The sequence below is a fragment of the Petaurus breviceps genome, unplaced genomic scaffold, assembly GCF_028583685.1.
Source record: "Petaurus breviceps papuanus isolate PSGF00001 unplaced genomic scaffold, PetGlider_PUasm1.0 90845, whole genome shotgun sequence".
Classification (NCBI taxonomy): domain Eukaryota; kingdom Metazoa; phylum Chordata; class Mammalia; order Diprotodontia; family Petauridae; genus Petaurus; species Petaurus breviceps.
The window spans coordinates 20,431,481-20,449,516 of NW_027187359.1; the positions used below are offsets into that span (position 1 = coordinate 20,431,481).

The window sequence follows — 18,036 nt, forward strand, 5'->3', positions numbered from 1 at the left end:
ACACACACACACACACACACACACACACACACACACACACACACACATATACAACATTGTATTTCCAAACCCTGAGATTTATACTCACCCACAAGATTACCCCCAAGAACAGTGCTGCTTAGGATATCTCTGTTCTCTGTCTACAAAGTTAGATTCTGGAGATTGCCTAAGAGAACAGAATACGCTTTCCTTTTCATAGGACTTTGAGGTTCAGGAACATTGACAATGAACTCCCCTTTGGTTTGAGTTGGCAGTCACATGTCTGCTGCCTCTGCCAGTGCTTCTGCAGAAAATCTATCAGAATCCCAGCTCCTGTCATCCATTGGATTAGGAAATTTCACTTTCAAGCATTGTTTGGTGAGACTACATGCAATCATATGTCAATCTCTAATGTGTGTTTCTGCTTCTGAAGGGCAAAAGGCAGAAATTCCCTCTACCACCCCCACTCCACCTCAATCTGCAATACTTAAGAAAAAGATACAAGAGAAAAAGTAAAAAAGTAAAAAGAGGGACCAATAGCAACCTGTCACTCTCTTTTAAAGATTTCACAGAGGGGCAGCGCTCCCAACAAAAGTCCATCCTCCTGAGTTCCAGTCAATCAGCCGTCTTAGAGAGAGCTCTAAGGAACTGAAAACCAATTAGGAGTATCCTGTGTCCTCCAAACAAGGCATCATTATGCATGTCCATATTTTAAGAGGAGAAATATATTCAAACAGATAGGTAGTGTTCCCTTATATGAAAGAATCTTATATCCTCTTGTACATAAGTATTCTCTTACTGACAAATTTAGGTCAGATATCAAAGAGGATAAGGTTGAAAATAGCTTCTCAAAAAGAAAAAAAATTAATATTTTCAAGAGTAGCAAAGCTTGTAATTCATGAAAGATAGAGTTGACTCTCCTTTTATTTTTCTTTGTTAGTGTATGATATGGGATGAGAAAGAGTAGAAATGTTCTAAATGAATTACCCTGAGGTATTATCAAATTAGATAGCATTTGGAAAGTACTTTGCAAGCCTTAAAGTACTATACAAATTACCTATCATTTCCATTTAGTAACAGCAATAATAACATTTTGCATTTGTATAGTGAGGGTTATGATGGAAATGATTCCCTAAACTTCTTTAAACTGGGGTTGAGGAGATGGATTAGAAACTCAGGCTTAGTAATAATGAAGTCAAGTACTGAAATTGAATTTAAAGGGGGGAGGGGAGAATAGAAGGGCATAAGCATTTATATAGCACCTACCCTGTGCCACATGCTCTTATAAATATTATCTCATTTGATTCTCACAACAGCAATTTGAGGTAAATGCTATTCCAATCCTCCACCCCCACACTTCTTTTTTTTACAGTTGATGAAACTGAGGCAAGCAGAGGTTGTGACTTGCACAGGGTTAACATAATTAAAAAGTGCCTGAGGGTGAATTTCAACCTAGGTCTTCCTGACTCCAGGCCCAGCACTCTATCCAGTGTGTCCTCAGCTGTCTCTCAGGAGCTGAGTATCTCTCTTGGAAGTCCAGGTATAAGATTAAAAGGGGGGAAAATGATAGCTATTAAAATAAGAGAAGAAAGACAAGTATTTTTTGTCATAATTTGATTTGAAAAAGTTTGCTCCAAAGTATTTGGTTTGAGTTTAATGATTGCTTAAAGCTTGGTTAAGTTTAACAGTTTTATTTTTAACATAAATGTTGGAAGTTCTTAGTGGTACATCTGTTAGGAAGACAACATTTTATAGTATAAAGAGCATTGGCCTGGAAATAGGGAGAACTGACATAACTTGACATAATTGGATCCATGCTGGGATATCACAAAGTCAAGCATAACCTCAGGCAAGTGACTTAACCTCTCTGGGCATCAGTTTTCCCATATGTAAAAGTGAGCTGGGGGAACAGAAGGGATAAGAAGCTCTGAAAAAGATGAAATGCTCTGTTGCCTTCTACCTTGAAATTCCATGATTCTTGCTGATCTTGAACAGAGAGTCACCATCTTAAAAATTAGGGGAAAGCATGTGCCTTACCACTCAGATCATGTGACTGTAACACTTCAGCTGACCACCTGGTAGCATTGTACCCAACTAGAAGAGGCAGTTTTGAAAAGATCAATAAAATTCTTGGGGCAGAGGCTATAAAATCAAGGTACAGAGATAATGATTTTGTGACAGTCATTATCAATATAAAGAATAATTAGCTGAATCTCATACTTTTCTTGAATAAAAGCTGTGATTATGTATGCCAAATGTATATGCAGAATTAGTATGTATTAATTATTATATGGAATAAGTTAATTATAAGTAAAGATGAGTAGATAATCAAAATTGTATATAATTAACATCAAATGATAAATCTTATAGCTGTGCAATTATCTTAAAAGCAGAGTCGTGTATTAAAAATTTTTCTGTATTCAAGTTTGATGTATACTCCTTATAGTCAAGATTACCATTCTCCTCTACAATTCTTTGATTTATTTTAAATTACATTGACTGATCTAAATGGAGTTCTTTACTTACTTTATAGTCAGTTCGTGGGAGATGTATGAAAAATAGACTAATATAGTCTCAGCAAGGAGATTACTAATTGCCTTGGCATTAATAGATATATCCTAACAGATCCCCAGAAGGCCAGAAGTCTTATGAAATAAGAGATACATGGCTGATTCCACAGGTATAGACTGATAAAAGGTCAAGTTCAGTGAAGTCAACTGAGGCAGGTAAGGGCATCCAGGCAAGGAATGTCTAGTCAGGCAGGTAGGGTCTAAAAGCAAGATAGTTAGAGATTCAAGAGAAGCAACTGATCAGTCAACAAGCATTTACTAAGTACCCACAATGTCCCTGACACTACATAAGGGACTAGAACTAAAAAGGAAGAGATTAAACCAGAGGATCCCAAAGTGGGTGTTGAATAAAAGTAAGGGAGTGGTAGAAGCATAAGGAAAGAAAAGAAGATTTTAAAATTTTGAAAAACTTTTAGTACATGTTTCATCTGTTGTGGAACAGAGTTAAAGTTGTAGTGATTACATCATTTTCCAAATAAACATACAAAATGCAAGTTATAACTGATCAGTGGTCAATTCCCCTGACAGGTCTTAAGCAGGTGTTGGCAGGCAAGCATGCATGTCCTATATTGTCAGGGAGTCCAGCATGCATTGGCAAGAATATGTGTGTATAATTACTTGTTTATAATGTGATACTATACAGTTACATGATGCAATCTTGCATCATCAAAATTTCAATACAGGGAAAAACCCACAGATTAACTATAAATTATTAAATGTAAAATGTGTCATTTAAAAAATATTATTTTTTTAAATGACACAAATTTCAAAAAAAAAACAAAACAAAACCATTCAACGGTTAAAGAAAGTAGATTTCCAAGGGGACATAAAAATAATTTTGTTTTTTAAGAGCTTTAAGAGTCCAAATAAGTTTAGAAACCTCTGGATTAAACCATCCCTGACCATAGGGAAGAGGCCATATGCTCTATTCTGTTTGCCTCTGCCTGCTGAATACAGGTTCCACAGGGAGTAATCATGGTCAAAAAGAAGAAATAGGTCTGATGATGAGGCAGACAAAGATGAGAGAAAGTAGCATTTTACTTCCAAAAGGAAAACAAGATCAATTATATTTGTAATGAACAGTAAAAGTTGCCGGGATTGAAGGTTATGAGTCATGCTAAATAAGATCTCCTGAACCCTGTCCCATACCTCTTGGGTTCCTTGTATCTTCATGTGGCCTCCAGCAGCATGAAGTATTCTACTTTACCTTGCCCTAAAATATCCCCACTGCACAAAAATTATTCTTTTCTCTTCTCACTGAATTAGGAAATGTGAAATGTCTCATGTTGCAGATGCAAATTTTTAGAAATTAACAGAATTAAGGAATTAAGAGATCATTGAGATGGAAGTTGCAATAATGAAAGTAAAAAAATTAGTAAAGGTTAGGGAATAGTTAAAGAATGAAACAGGATGTGTTTTGTCAATGTAATGGAAGCATTTAATAGGAATATAATGGGAAGAACTCTAGCTATGGAGTCAGAAGATCTGAGTTCAAATCTTGACTGCTATTTCCTATTTGGTTTTGGAAAGGTTACTTCACGTCTCTAGGTTTCAGTTTCCTCATCTATGAAAAGGAGAGATTGGACTCATTTATTGTTTTGGAGTGAGCTCTAAATCATGGGTTTGAATATTAGTCCAGCTGGTATTATTAACCATGATACATCTGAAAAATATAAAGAGTACTGGACTTGCAATATAAAGAGTCATAGGTATTGAGTTTGAATCCCAGCTCTGACATTTATTAGGAACTCTGTGACCTAGGGAAGTCATTTAATCTCTCCTGGCCTCAGTTTCCTTATCTTTAAAGTCAAAGGGTTATACTCTATGACCTCTAAGATACATTTCAGTCCTGGATTGCTGTTCCAATAAAAGCTTTGAGGCTCAGTTGCCCTGTCTATAAAATAGTTATAATAATAAAACTTGTGCTACCTACATTGAAGAATTATTGTGAGGAAAAAGTGCTTTGTAAACTTTGAAGAGCAATGTAAATGTAAGTTGCTATTAGTATTGTTATGTTATTTTATATATATACATATATGTATATATTTCATATATACTCATATATGTTATATATATATTTTAGTCTTGGCTCAAACAGTAACTTAGATCTGTGATATGGGTCAAGGGTACTTAATTAACCTCTCTGGACCTTAGTTTCCTCATCTGAAAATGAAAGAGATTAGACTAAATGAAACATCATTTATAACATTCTGTACTTTGCATTATTATAGGGTTCTTGGATTTAGCGTTGAGAATGTTTCTTTGCAACCACATCATCATTTTTATAGGTGTTCTTTCTCATCCAACATGACAGAGTGGGTGGAGCTTACATCTGTTTAATTTCCTAAAAGACTTGAATTCATAGAAAGTTCATATGAGAGCTGCTAAACAGTGGATTCTGAGATTCTGGAAACCTAAACTTTGTTAACCAAAATTCTTCAGATTAACATTCAACATTTTATGAAGCAACTACTATCTATAAGAAAATGTGGTAGGTGCTACAGAAGATATAGGCTTAAATAAGATCTACTTATTGTACAGTCTATTTGGGAAATAAGTCACTTTTTTAGTGTGTGCATTGTTTTTTTTTATCTATAAAATGAAGGTATAGGGATAGTTCAAACAGAAGGAGTTGAATAAAGGGGAGATAGATTATATCTGATCCATTCCAATAGCCAGTATCAAAGTAGAGTTCTTTATTGGCTTAATAATGGAGGTGGGAATTGGAAACGGTTTGGGAAGGCTATTGCAAAGTTTATTTCCATCCCCTTATTACAGGGCTGCTAGAATCCTTCCCTTTCATTCTTTCCCCCCTAGTCTTCAAGTCCCTGAAATACTTAAGATTTCTTGAGTAAGTCCTAGTTTAGTGCTGGTAAGACTTTCTCAAAGAACAACCTTGCAAACTCTTCTTGCAAATACAGAGAAAATTTTCAGTTAATCAAAGATGCATGTCAAATTGTTAGATTGTGAATGCCATTATTTCTCTTCTCTCCCATTGCTAGCCTTTTTTTTTCTTTTTGGAGGGCATTTGGGGTAGAATGACTTGCCCAAGGTCACATGGCTAATTTTGTGTTAAGTGTCTGATGTGGGATTCGAACCCAGGTCCTCCTGACTCCAGGGCCGATGCTCTATTCACTGTGCCACCTAGCCACCCTAGCCTTTTTTTTAAAACCATTTTACTACCACTAGCATTTCAACTAGAGGCTGAGTAGAGAGATGAAAAGATAAGGGACTCAAACCTCACCATTTTGCACCTCCTTGGCTACTCCAGTGCAAGATCTGGTGAATAGCAGCTAATCAAGTTTGTTAGATTGAGTCTTTTGGATTATCTATGGATTTCTTTTATCCATGCTCTCCCCCCACCCCACCCATTTTAAAATATATATGGAAGGATTGTGCTTCTTAGGAAGAAGCTGCTATTACACTTGCCCCAGGGCATGTGCTAAATTCTCTTTCTTCTATTCAGAAGAGAAGCCAGATTGCTCCAAGGCCCGCTGTGAAGTACAGTTTTCTCCACGCTGCCCCGAAGATTCTATTCTGATCGAGGGTTATGCTCCTCCTGGTGAATGCTGCCCATTGCCAAGCCGTTGCGTGTGCAACCCTGCAGGCTGTCTGAGGAAAGTCTGTCAGCCAGGATACCTGAACATATTAGTGTCAAAAGCATCAGGGAAGCCAGGAGAATGTTGTGACCTCTATGAATGCAAACCAGGTATGCGCTTGTCTTTGCCTCAGCAAAGTTCTCCCTTATGACACACCCTCCATCCTCATCTACAGAGGGAAGAAAATCTGCCACCACTCCTATGATAATGAAAAGTTCTCCCACTCCCATGTAAGCTCACAGAAGATCTCAAATTTTGTGTGTGAGACTGACTTTTGACCTACAGATTAGAAAAATCAGGTTGACAAATACTTCAGCATGTCAGCTGCTTGAAGAGGACTGTATCTTCTTCTTGTTTCTGCAGAGTTCTTAGTATAGGGTCCATTTGCATGAGGTCACTCCATATAAGTTTGGTGGTGGTGTTAATAGTACTGTGGTTATCCACCATTTCCTCACCTTTCCTAAGGAGTTCAAAGACTATATTTGCAGAGTTATTTTCATTTGACAAAATAAAATGCTTAAATAATTAAATATGATTCATCATCACAAATTTAACTGTCATTTTAAGATTAACCTAAGCACCAAGATGCCAGGATTTGCATAATGAATGGAAAGTCCCAAATTTGCTCCCTGTTGAAGGCACCACCCTCTCTTCCTTTTATCTGCGGCCCCCCTCTAAATCATCTTTTAATCTTCATTTGCTTTCTTTCCAGACATCAAATGCGTTGCCATACCCCACTGCTTCTCCCTTCATAACATCTCTAAAATTTTCACTCTTGTGGCAAAATCCTATGTTTGTGCTATGACCACCTCTGGCCTGTTGTGACCACCTCTATCTAAATCTCTCAACCTCTAACCTACTTTTTTTTAATTATCAGGTTAACATCTCTGTTGAAACAGTCTTTTGCCCACCCTGTGGACTAGGCTTCATCCAAACCCACCACTGATTCTGCATCACCTTCACATATTTATCCTTGATTTTTAAGCCTCTCTCCTGACCTGCCCTTTCTTCATCTTCTTTCTTGATTTAGCCTTGTCCCCCATTCTTTCTTCTTTCTGCAAGGACTGAAAATATATTAAGCTTTTGTAGTGCTGACAAATGTCAGTATAAGAATGGGGTTGCTAGACATGATTCTGGTTGGTGAAAGAAGGTTGGAGATCTGTCCAGTGCTCCATTTCAGGACTTGATAACAAGAATAAAAATCTCAGTAAATGGTGCCTCTCTGTTTATCCCCCTTTCAGTTTTCAGTGTGGACTGCAGCACAGTGGAATGCCCTTCCATTCAACAGGTTGTTTGCCCGCTGGATAGTTATGAAACTCAAGTTAGACTGACAGCTGATGGCTGCTGTACTCTTCCAACAAGGTTCGTTTGTCTTTTCTTTATCAAGTTTTCGCTCTTGTCCTCTTCAATGTTAGCACCACCGAGACTGCAATTTTAAGCATGTGTTCTCTTTTCGGTGGAAAGCCTAATATTGTCATGTTTCCATGGAGAAATTTCTGAGATGTTACTATTATTTTGTATTTACATACCATCTTCTTTCAGAGCCAGATCCAAGTGCTTTAAAGTTATTAACTCATTAATCTTCATGGGGCCCTCATACAGGAATAGCTGTACTTTAGGAGACAGAGAACATTGAAGGCAAATAATTCTGTGGCTCTGTGTGTATGTAGCATGATAACTTATATGAATGCTTTTGCTTACTTTTAAAATAATGCACTTAGAATTATTTAGTGCTAAATAATTATCAGCTTAGTGGAAGTGCTGCTAAGGGATCCTTAAGAGATCATAGCTCTAGAGTTGACAGGAACCTCAGAGACTATCCATTGCGTCATTTACCAGTTGAAGAAATTGAGGCCCATAGAAGTTCATTGACTTGCCCAACCAAGATCACACAGGAGGTTAGCATTACAGGCAAGGTCTGAGCCCAGGTCCTCTGACTTCCAAGCTTGCCACTTCACCATGATTTAAATAGCCAAATCTGCCCAGTTCTCGGTACCTTTCTGAGCCATAGCAGGTTCTGAGTTCTTGTATTACAGCTTTTTGAATGAATGCACACAACCATTCTCTGACACAAAGAGGAAAACTGGATGACATTTTAATAACAGCGGGCATATTAAGGCTCGTCCCAAGAAACTTCTTTTTTGGCTTTTTTTTTTGGAGGGGCAATTGGGGTTAAGTGACTTGCCCAAGATCACAAGGCTAGTAAATTTTTAAGTGTCTTTCCTATATGAACTCAGGTCCTCCTGACTCCAGGGCCAGTGTTCTGTTCACTGCGCCACCTAGCTACCCTTCAAGAAACTTTTTAACAAAGGGTTATACAACAATGGAATGCGTCGCTTTAAAATACTGTGAAGTACTAAGAACCCTGCCAGATTCAAATACTGTCTAGTTGACCATTTTGTCAGGAAATCCAAGCTACATGATTCCATAAAATAGAAATGCTGGACTCCTTTTTTACTTATTTAATGTGCTAAAATAAATTCTGTCTTGCATAATGTTGGAGGATGTTTGGAGTTAAAAGTGACAAAAATGAGAAAACTGAAACCAACAGAGAAAAGCAAAGAATCACACTATCAACTAATTGAAGAGAAGGGGGGGGGGCTTTCCTAGCATCCTCAATTTCCTGTCTTTGGAACGGTCAAGGGCCTACATTTCCTTGTTTTGCAAATTTAAATATGTAAGCAGTACCTGCTTCTTGTTATATCTTATGCTGTCATAGGTGCTTACCTTGGATTTGCTAATGCTGTGCCAGCTAAGCACAAGTTCTGACAAGTTCTCCCAAGCTAGAGAGTTCAGTCTTCACATTCAGCCCTGGTGACAACTTGTATGTCAGTCATCTGGGGACTGGCCCAGCAAAGTCAGGGCAGATGGACTTAACACCAGAAGATATCATGGGAAGAATTTTTTTTTTAAAACCAAAACATGAAAACTATCTACTTAGGGTATAGAGGGCCTGAGATCTTTGTCACTGAACAAAGTACTCATATCAAGGAAATAAATGAATGATTAATGAATGAAAGGAATAAGAAGGAACGAAGGAAGAAATAATTTAATAAACACTATGTGCAAGGCACTGTGCTAAACCCTAGTGGAACGCAGTCTCTGCTTTCACACAACTCATTCTAATAGGGGGAGATAACACAGGTGGGGAGATAACACAGGTAGGAAGATCACAGAATCTTTTTTTTTTTTTGGCTTTTTGGAGGGGGAAGGCAGGGCAATTGGGCTTAAGTGACTTGCCCAAGGTCACACGGCTAGTAAGTGTTAAGTGTCTGAGTCTGGATTTGAACTCAGGTACTCCTGACCCCAGGGCTGGTGCTCTATTCACTGAGCCACCTAGCTGCCCTTATCACAGATTCCTAAAGCACTGAAAAAGGAATACTAAAGAATGTATCTTTTGGGCTTTATCTGATTTTTCTGTCATTACAAAAGTGAAATGAAAATATGCAACTTATTTCTAAGCTATATGTAGATTATTGCTGTATGACTACATGCTGACTTTTGGTCATTTTTCTCTAATATCAGATCAATATTTTCATTAATAATTTGATTGAAATAGTGATCTGTTTCATCATGTATGCTCCCCCATTCAAGCATATACTACAGACAGTCTGAATTACTCTTCTTGGCTCTAAAGGCCCTTCTGCATGGAGCCTTTCCTGATTTCTCTCCTCCCACCGATATACCTCCACTAGTGTCCTGCCTTCTAAACTAACTTGTATTTAATGACTTTGCACACATTTGTATTTATTAGCTTTATATTTGTGCTGTATGTTTTCATTGACATTTGCATATCGTTTCCCCTGTTAACTGTGTTAATAAGTTCATTTATTTGAGAGTGGGGAATTGCTTCATTTTTTGAACATTCATTTTTTTCCCCAGCACCTAGTCCTCTACCTGGCACACTCAGTAAGGGAAGGGCTTAATAAATACTTGTTGATTGATTGATACATTGTGTTCGCAGCCTCCCTTTTAAAGCCTTGTCTTCCACTATTCCTTGATCAGAACCATTTTAACCAGTTGGTCTTCTTAATTGTCTCCAAAACGGACCATGCCTTTACCTTCTGAAATCCAGACCTTCATTTAGTTTTCAGGCCCATTATCGCTTTCCACTTTCCTTTATGTGCCTTCGCAGAGATTTTCCTCCACTATTGTAGCATACATTTAACCTGTTACTTTTGGATAATTCTTAAAGTACTTTTCATTCATACTACTCTTTTTTATCACTTATTCATGTACTGCTTGGCATTACAAATGAGCTTTTCTGTGCAGTTGCCAGAGGTGGTAGTGTTTGCACATATGAGTGTTGTCTCTCCAGTCTTCCCCTCTGTGCCTAGTACAGTTCTTTATATTTTTTAGGCACTCAGTAGATCCTTACTGAATAAAAGAAGTGGAAAAATAGTAAAGATATTCTCATAAATTGTTGTTGACTCTCAGAGGTGGAAGAAAATAGGCATCTAGATGGCACAGTAGATAGAGCTCTCACCCTGGATTCAAACCTGAATTCAAATCCAGCCTCAGATACTTGCTAGCTATGGTGATCCTGGACAAGTCACTAAACTTCTGTTTGCTTCAGTTCTCCAGTCTGTAAAATGGGGATAATAGCACCTGTCTTCTAGGGTTGTGGTGAAAACCAAATGTGATATTTGTAAAGCACTTAGCACACTGCCTGACACATAGTAGGCGCTATATAAATGTTGGCAATTATTTTTTATTATTATCATAATTATTATTATAGAAATCTCTCATTCCAAACTTCTTATTTTATAGTTTAGGAAACTGAGGTCATAGAGGGAATGTGAATTGCCCAATATCATAAAGTAAATTAGTGATAGAGCTGAGTAGAGACCCCAGGTTTTTCTGTCAATGTTGTGGTCTTTCTGCTACATCATGCCCCACCCTACTATGTGACCCCATTAATATTTAGGTTAGTTCAGCATATTTTACCAAATTTTGCAGTCCCAGTGATTAGTAGGCAGTCTTATAGTTTGGTATCAAGATAAGAATTCAAAGTGGCCTAGAGAAATGAAAATTAATAGGATAAAGCTTAATGGGCCACACCTTTGATTCTTTAATTTAGACAATTCACATATATAAGTTGTATAAAATATACAAATATTTTAAATAAATTTATTAATGCCTTTTGCAATGTTGTAATTATTTCTGAACACATTCACAGTTCCTTCCCACCAACTATACAATTAGGAATTAGACCCTTCCTTTTTCTTTTTTTTTTTTTTTTTTTTTTTGGCATTTTGGAGGGCAGTTGGGGTCAAGTGACTTGGCCAAAGTAACACGGCCAGTTTTTATGCTAAGTGTCTGAGGCCAAATTTGAACTCCGGTTCTCCTGACTTCAGGGCCAGTGCTCTATTCACTGCTCCACCTAGCTGCCCTGAGATCCTTCCTTTTAACAAAGAAAAATTATTAAGTAAAAGCAAGTGATTCCATGACTGCCTTCAACATGCATTTGCTTTGTGGCCTTGGGAAGGTCACTTAACTTCTCAGTATCCCAGAAAGCTCACTTAAGACTATTAGTTAACAGAGGAGTTGCCAGTCTGCATTGATTGAGGGAGTTTCTATACCCAGAATTCCCTATAACCAATGAAATACTGATCTGGACTCCCCCTCCTCTCCCAACAAAAATTGGTTCTGAGTATAAGATAGAAAGATCTATAGATGAATAAATATTATGTGTGTGTGTTTGTGTATATATATTTATATGGAGAAGGAGAGAGAGAGAGAGAGAGCATTGGACTTTGTATCAGAAAACCTTGAACTAAACAGTTAAATGAAAAAGTGCAGAAACAAGTTGAAGAAACTTTTAGGATTAGACATGTCTAAATTCTGGCTTTGGGACTTACTACATGATCTTAGACAAGTCCCTTAACCTCTGTTAACTTTAGTTTCCTTATCTGTAAAATTGACTATAATAATACTTGCAATGACCACTTAGGATCATAGTTTTAGAGCTCAATCTAGAGGTCGGTGAGTTCAACACCCTAATTTTATAGATGAAAAATATGTGGCACAAACTGGTTAAATGACTTACCTAGAGTCACATATCCAACAAGTATCTTAAGGAATATTTGAGCCTAGGTCTTCCTTCTTCTGTGTCCTGAGCTGTATCCACTACACCAGCGGTATCTAACTCAAATAGAAACTGATTCCTGAGGTCTGTATATTGAATGGGAAAGTTACAAATTAACATCATCTATGTTGTATTGTACTTTTATTTTTGTTAAACATTTCCTAGTTAGATTTTAATCTGTTCAGGCCTCTCAGCCCCAAGAGTTTGATACCTCTGCTTTATACCTCAATCCCTCCTCACAGCATTTTTGTGAAGATCAGATGAATAACTATATTTTAAGTACTTTGTAGCCATAATTATAATTCTTGTTGTCACCAAGTCTTAGCACATGTTTAAGTTCTAATAACTTAAAAATTCACCATGACTTTGGAGATACCCTGTATATCAATGTTGAGCTACCAATTAAAGGATTAGAAGAAAAGGAAATTTACACTAAAATTAGAAAATGGAGAAATGTGTTTAAACTATAGGTTATGATGGACCAGCAAGGAAGTTTGTAGGACTATTTTCCTGAAGACTACAAAAAAGAAAAAGAAATTCTGCCCCACTCATCTATTCCGTCTTGCAGATATACTATAGATGAAATTCTCGTTGTAGAAATTGTAGCTCACCTTTTGAGGTCCCTCCTAGTCCTGAGATTTTGCAATTAGCTACTTAGTCTACATATTTTGGAACCTCCAGCCCACATAACAGCAACTCTTTCAGTTCCTGTCTTATGACACCTCTAGGTCTCTCCAGCTGTCCTGTGGTCCCTCTAGATTTTTATTTCTTCTTTCCTTTCCCCCTCCTTATTTTTTCTTAGTAGTATAAAGCTCATTTTTACTTTATTTCAGTGCCTCTTCTCCTTCCTCCTATGTCCCAGCCAACTGTAAGCATCCATCTTAAATACCAAATCATTACAACCTCTTCCTTGAATTCCTAGGTATTCAGCTACCATGCCATTATTTTTCCCTTATTTGTCTTTTGCTGAACACTTAAGATACCATGTGATGTTCAGTAGCAACCAATAATGAAGTCTTGTAGAAAGGAAATAAGAGTTACAGAGTATGAGTCTGCATGTTATATAGGAAATTAGCCCTAATTAAATTTCGGGTAAAAGGAGAAAATGAAAATGTGCATGCATAGGCAGCTAGATGGCACAGTGGATAGAGTATTGGACTTGGTGTCAGAAAGGTCTGAGTTCAAATCCAGTCAGATAGTTACTAGCTTTGTGACCCTGGAGAAATCACTTAACTTTTATCTGCCTCAGTTTCCCCATCTGTAAAATGGGGACAATAATAATAACATGTACCTCGAAGGGTTGTGGTGAAAAAAAAATGACATGATATTTATAAAGCACTTTGCAGACTTTAAAGTGCTGGCTATTATTATCACTATTATTATTATTTTAGTCTTTGAATATTGGTCCCAAATGTTATTCTTTAATTGTAAAAAAAATAATAATGCCTCTAAATATAAAAGATTTGGTACTGACATTTTGTAATACCAAAGATTTCTTTAAAGTCTAAATCAAAATGTATACACATGCATGTATTGTGTATTTCTGTGTTTCACTGGATGTTAGCTTTAGAGTTGGAGGGGATCTCAGAGGTCATCTTGTCCAAATCCTCATTTTACAGATGAGGATAATGAGGCCCAGAGAGAGAGAGATAATAATAGCTAATGTTTATATAGTGCTTACTATATGCCAGGCACTATGCTAAGCACTTTGCAATTATTATCTCATTCAATTCTCATAATAACCCTGGGAAATAGGTCCTATTGTTATTCTGCCTCCCCTCCCTTTTTTTTTTTCCTACAGATGAGGAAATTGAGGCAAATAGAGGTTAACTGACTTTTGTAGAATCACGCAGCTAATCAGTATTTGAGGTCACATTTGAATTCCAGACAGCTCAGAGATAGTTTACCTTAGTTCTCACAGGTCATAAGTGGGAGAGCGGAAATTTGAATATAAGTCCCTTGACTCCAAATCCAGCACTCTTCCCACAATCTCTTTCAAAGGAACATTATTGGAATTTAATTTTCTGATTCCATAAATCTTGATTCCTAAATTTCAAGAACTTAGAGGATACATGGCTGTGCGGCATATAGGCTCCAGATCCTCAGGTATAATTCTGGCAGCAACAGATAAGCATCATCCTTCCACAGCAGTTGCTTTCTACTTCTGTCTTCACTTACTAGTTGGCGATTTATCTCGAGACCAGACATAGGATTTAGCAATCTTTGAGCACCACTTAAGTGTTAAGAATTTTAAAAATTGAATTAGAAAAATAAATAACCAAAACTTTACTTAAGAAATTGTGTCTACACTGAGGAATTTGATTTTCCCATATCCATACCCAAGCACAAAATATTCCTCCCCAAGCAAAACAATTTAAAAAACCAAAACACCATACACACACACACACACACAAACACACAAAACTCACACATTTCCCATATAAGAAACTTCCCTGTTGAAATCTGGTGTCTTCTGTAAGAAATGAATAAACCAGGCACAATTCTAAGTTGGACCTAACCCAATCTCTGCATTTAGGATTCTAGTATTTGATCCATGTTTTTCAAACCAAGTTTCCATGACCCAAGTCAATATTCATTCTAAATGTGCTCTTTTTCACAAAGTAATTTCCTGGGTTTAAAGGGAGAGACAGAGAAGCAGATCAGCTTTGAAATTAGCTTGTTTAATATGTGCTTTAAAAGATAAGATATAAAAGAGATTTGTGGCTTCATATACAATCCTCTTTTCCATTCTTCTTTGTATATGGAAGCATTAATCTTTACTGGCATTTGTCAAGTTCAGAATAACAAAAAATATAACTATTATAATAAATAAATGAGGGGAAGAGGAGAAGCAATTCCCTGGATCAGGGTTAAGGAAGTCTTCCTAATGAGCAAACTAAGCATTGTCTCAGACATAAGCCTTCCTCCCAACATACCTCATGCCAAAAAGACCTCAACATAGCTTCTGTACTTTTTCAACTTGACCTTTTTAGATCCAAACCGGACAGCTAAAATTCAGCAGCCAGAATAAAATCACCAAGCAATAAAAACTTAGCTTTCATATCTTACTCCCTTTTGATATAACTAATGCTATTCTCATTTTCTGATGCCTGCCAATTTGGTAAAAATAACTTTTTATGTTTTTGGTGAGAGAGTTGAATGAACATTTTAAATAGTTTATAAGCTATTAACCATGTAACTTGGTGGCAACCCAATTCAACATATGTTTATTAAACTGCTTAATATGAGTAGAAAGCAAATGAATTATCACCTCCTGTCATAATGTGAAGTCTATGGTATGCACAAATAGTCAGTCACCTTTAGGCCTAGCCTACCATTGAGTATATAAGTTGTTTGGCCGGCATCTCACCAAATGGCAGTCATTGAGATTACTTTTTCAGGCAGTGCTCAGTTTCCTTTAGATTGACATTAAAGAATTTACAGAGGCAAAATAGTTCTATCTCTAAATTTATTTGGTTTTAGGATAGCTTGGAGATATTAGTCTAGAAGAATTTGAGTGGAGAGTCTAGTCTAAACGTAGGTTCAGTGTATCTAAAGAAGATCAGGTGAATTCTGGGCTAACTTATTCAGTCATCTTCAACTCCTTCCTTTACTTCATTCTTACATCTAATAATTTCTCAAGTCTTGTCAGTTCTGCCTCCACAACATCTCTCCACATCTAGTTTCATCCAGGAGCTGACCCCATCAGTTATACCTTCTCCCTTTCTAAGACTACCAATTCCTTTCCTCCTTCAAACAAGCATGTACAGATATCCCCCCTCCCTTGACTGTCCCTCCAAGCTAGATTTTTCCCCTTAACTACTAAACTCCTAGAAAGAGTACTGTATACTCATTCAGTCCTCTATCTTGCTAATCATTCATTTAGACCTCAACCCATTGTACTTTGACTTATAAATCTTAGTTTACATGACATTACTTTCTCCAGGTTCTCCTTCTACCTGCTTTTTATCAGTTTTCTTTACTGGTTCATCCTCCTTAAATCTATGTATCCAGCCCCATTCTTTCACTTGACTTCCTCTAGTTGCACTGTCTGTTGAGAACCTCCACCTGGACATCCTGATAGAACCTCAAATTCAGTATGTCTAAAAGCAAATGCATTATCTCACTCCCTAGGTCTGCATTTCTTTGAATTCTCTGTTTCTGCTGATTTTGTTACCATCCTCCCAGCTTCACCACCCCCAACACAAAAGCCTTGTAGCAATCTGGAACTCCTGTCCTCTCCTTCCATATCCTCCTTATATCCACAAGTAGGTAAATCTTCTTGATTCTGCCTCCATGCCCTCTGGCCCACTGGGAATTGCCATGTGAAATACCAGTACACTCCATGGACTTCTGGAATTTGCCACATACTTTGTCGCTGAATCCTCCTTTATGTGTTATCTCCCCCAGTTTGAAGGTGATCTCTTGGAGAGCAGGGACTATTTTGATTTTCTCTTTCTACCCATAGGACATAGAAGAGTGCTTGGCACATAGCGAGTACTTTTAATAATTCTTTTTCATTCACTTATTTTATAGGTCCTCTACTCTAACTAGTTAAAGAGTATCACCTATTATTACCATATCACCTTATCACGTCTCACCTGGCCTATTTGTAATGGCTTCCTAGTTGGGTTTTCAGCCTGACAAGGTCTGCTATCTAATACATCCTTTACAAAGCTTCTTCCTAATGCAATCATGAATGAATAAATGAAAAAGCATTTATTCAATGCTTACTACATGCCAAATACTCTTATGATCTGGCCATGTCATTCTGCTATTCAAAAATCTCTTAGTTGTATCTCTTATCCTACGTTTAGACCTCCACCATCTGATTCCAAGCTACCTTCCTAGTCTTACTTACACTCTCCTTTACATGGTCTACATTCCGCCACACTGCCCTGCTAGGTGTTACCTAATTTCAATTTGCCTTACCCACATTTATACATTTGTGCAAACCAAACCCATCTCTATAATGTGCTTTTTCCTTATCTCAGGCTATTAAAATTATCTTTCTTCAAAGTCCAGGTGAAATAACACCTCTTACATGAAACCTTCACACCACTCCCCCCAAGTCCATCTCCTCACCTCCACTAAAATTTTTTTCCTCTTCTTAAAATGTTCATAGAACATTTTGTATGGATCTTTTGTTTTCCTTAATCATTATATATCTTGTATGGTACTTACCTGCAAACTTGTACATCTCTCCTAATGGGGTTGTAGACTTCTCAGTGAAAGGACTTATGTCATCTTTCATCTTTGTATGTCCAGGAATGACCACAATGTCTTATACATAGTAGTAAATATTGGTTGAATTTATGATTTAGTCCTGTAACCATTTTAGTCTTTAGGGATATGGAGTATATAAGATTGCAGATAAACAACCCTTCACCTCTGTGAAGCCTTTATCATGGTAGATTATCTAGTTTATTTTTCATGGAAGTGAACAGATGTCCCCATTTGTATTCTTACAGGCTAAGTATTCTTCCCCCCATCCACCCCCGCCCCCCACACACAGAAGCATTATCCTTTGGAAATTACAAACACGATTAGATGCCCATTCACTTACTGAAAAAAACACCTGATTTCCAAAGATCTGAACTTATTAAATTCATTTCATGTTTCCTTTAAAATTAAATCATTTGTATTCCAGTAGATGTTATCTAGTTTAATGGAGGTTCCATTATATACAGACATAGGTCCTGTACTCAACTGCTTTCTATTCTTAGTCAAAGGTATTCATATTGTGTAATGGATTTCTAGACAAGGTCTAGTTTTTTTCAACAACATTCTTGCACAGATA

At 37.1% G+C, this 18,036-nt stretch overlaps 1 protein-coding gene across 4 annotated transcripts in view; it reads left to right on the forward strand.

The window, feature by feature from the left end:
* The window catches only part of CRIM1 (cysteine rich transmembrane BMP regulator 1), a 249,232-nt gene that overhangs the window by 115,812 nt on the left and 115,384 nt on the right, over window positions 1-18,036 (forward strand). For all 4 annotated transcript variants that reach the window (XM_069072192.1, XM_069072191.1, XM_069072190.1 and 1 more), the window contains exons 3-4: window positions 6,016-6,258; window positions 7,390-7,510. In XM_069072192.1, coding sequence (XP_068928293.1) covers window positions 6,016-6,258; window positions 7,390-7,510 — 364 coding nt within the window. The remainder of the gene's footprint in view (window positions 1-6,015; window positions 6,259-7,389; window positions 7,511-18,036) is intronic.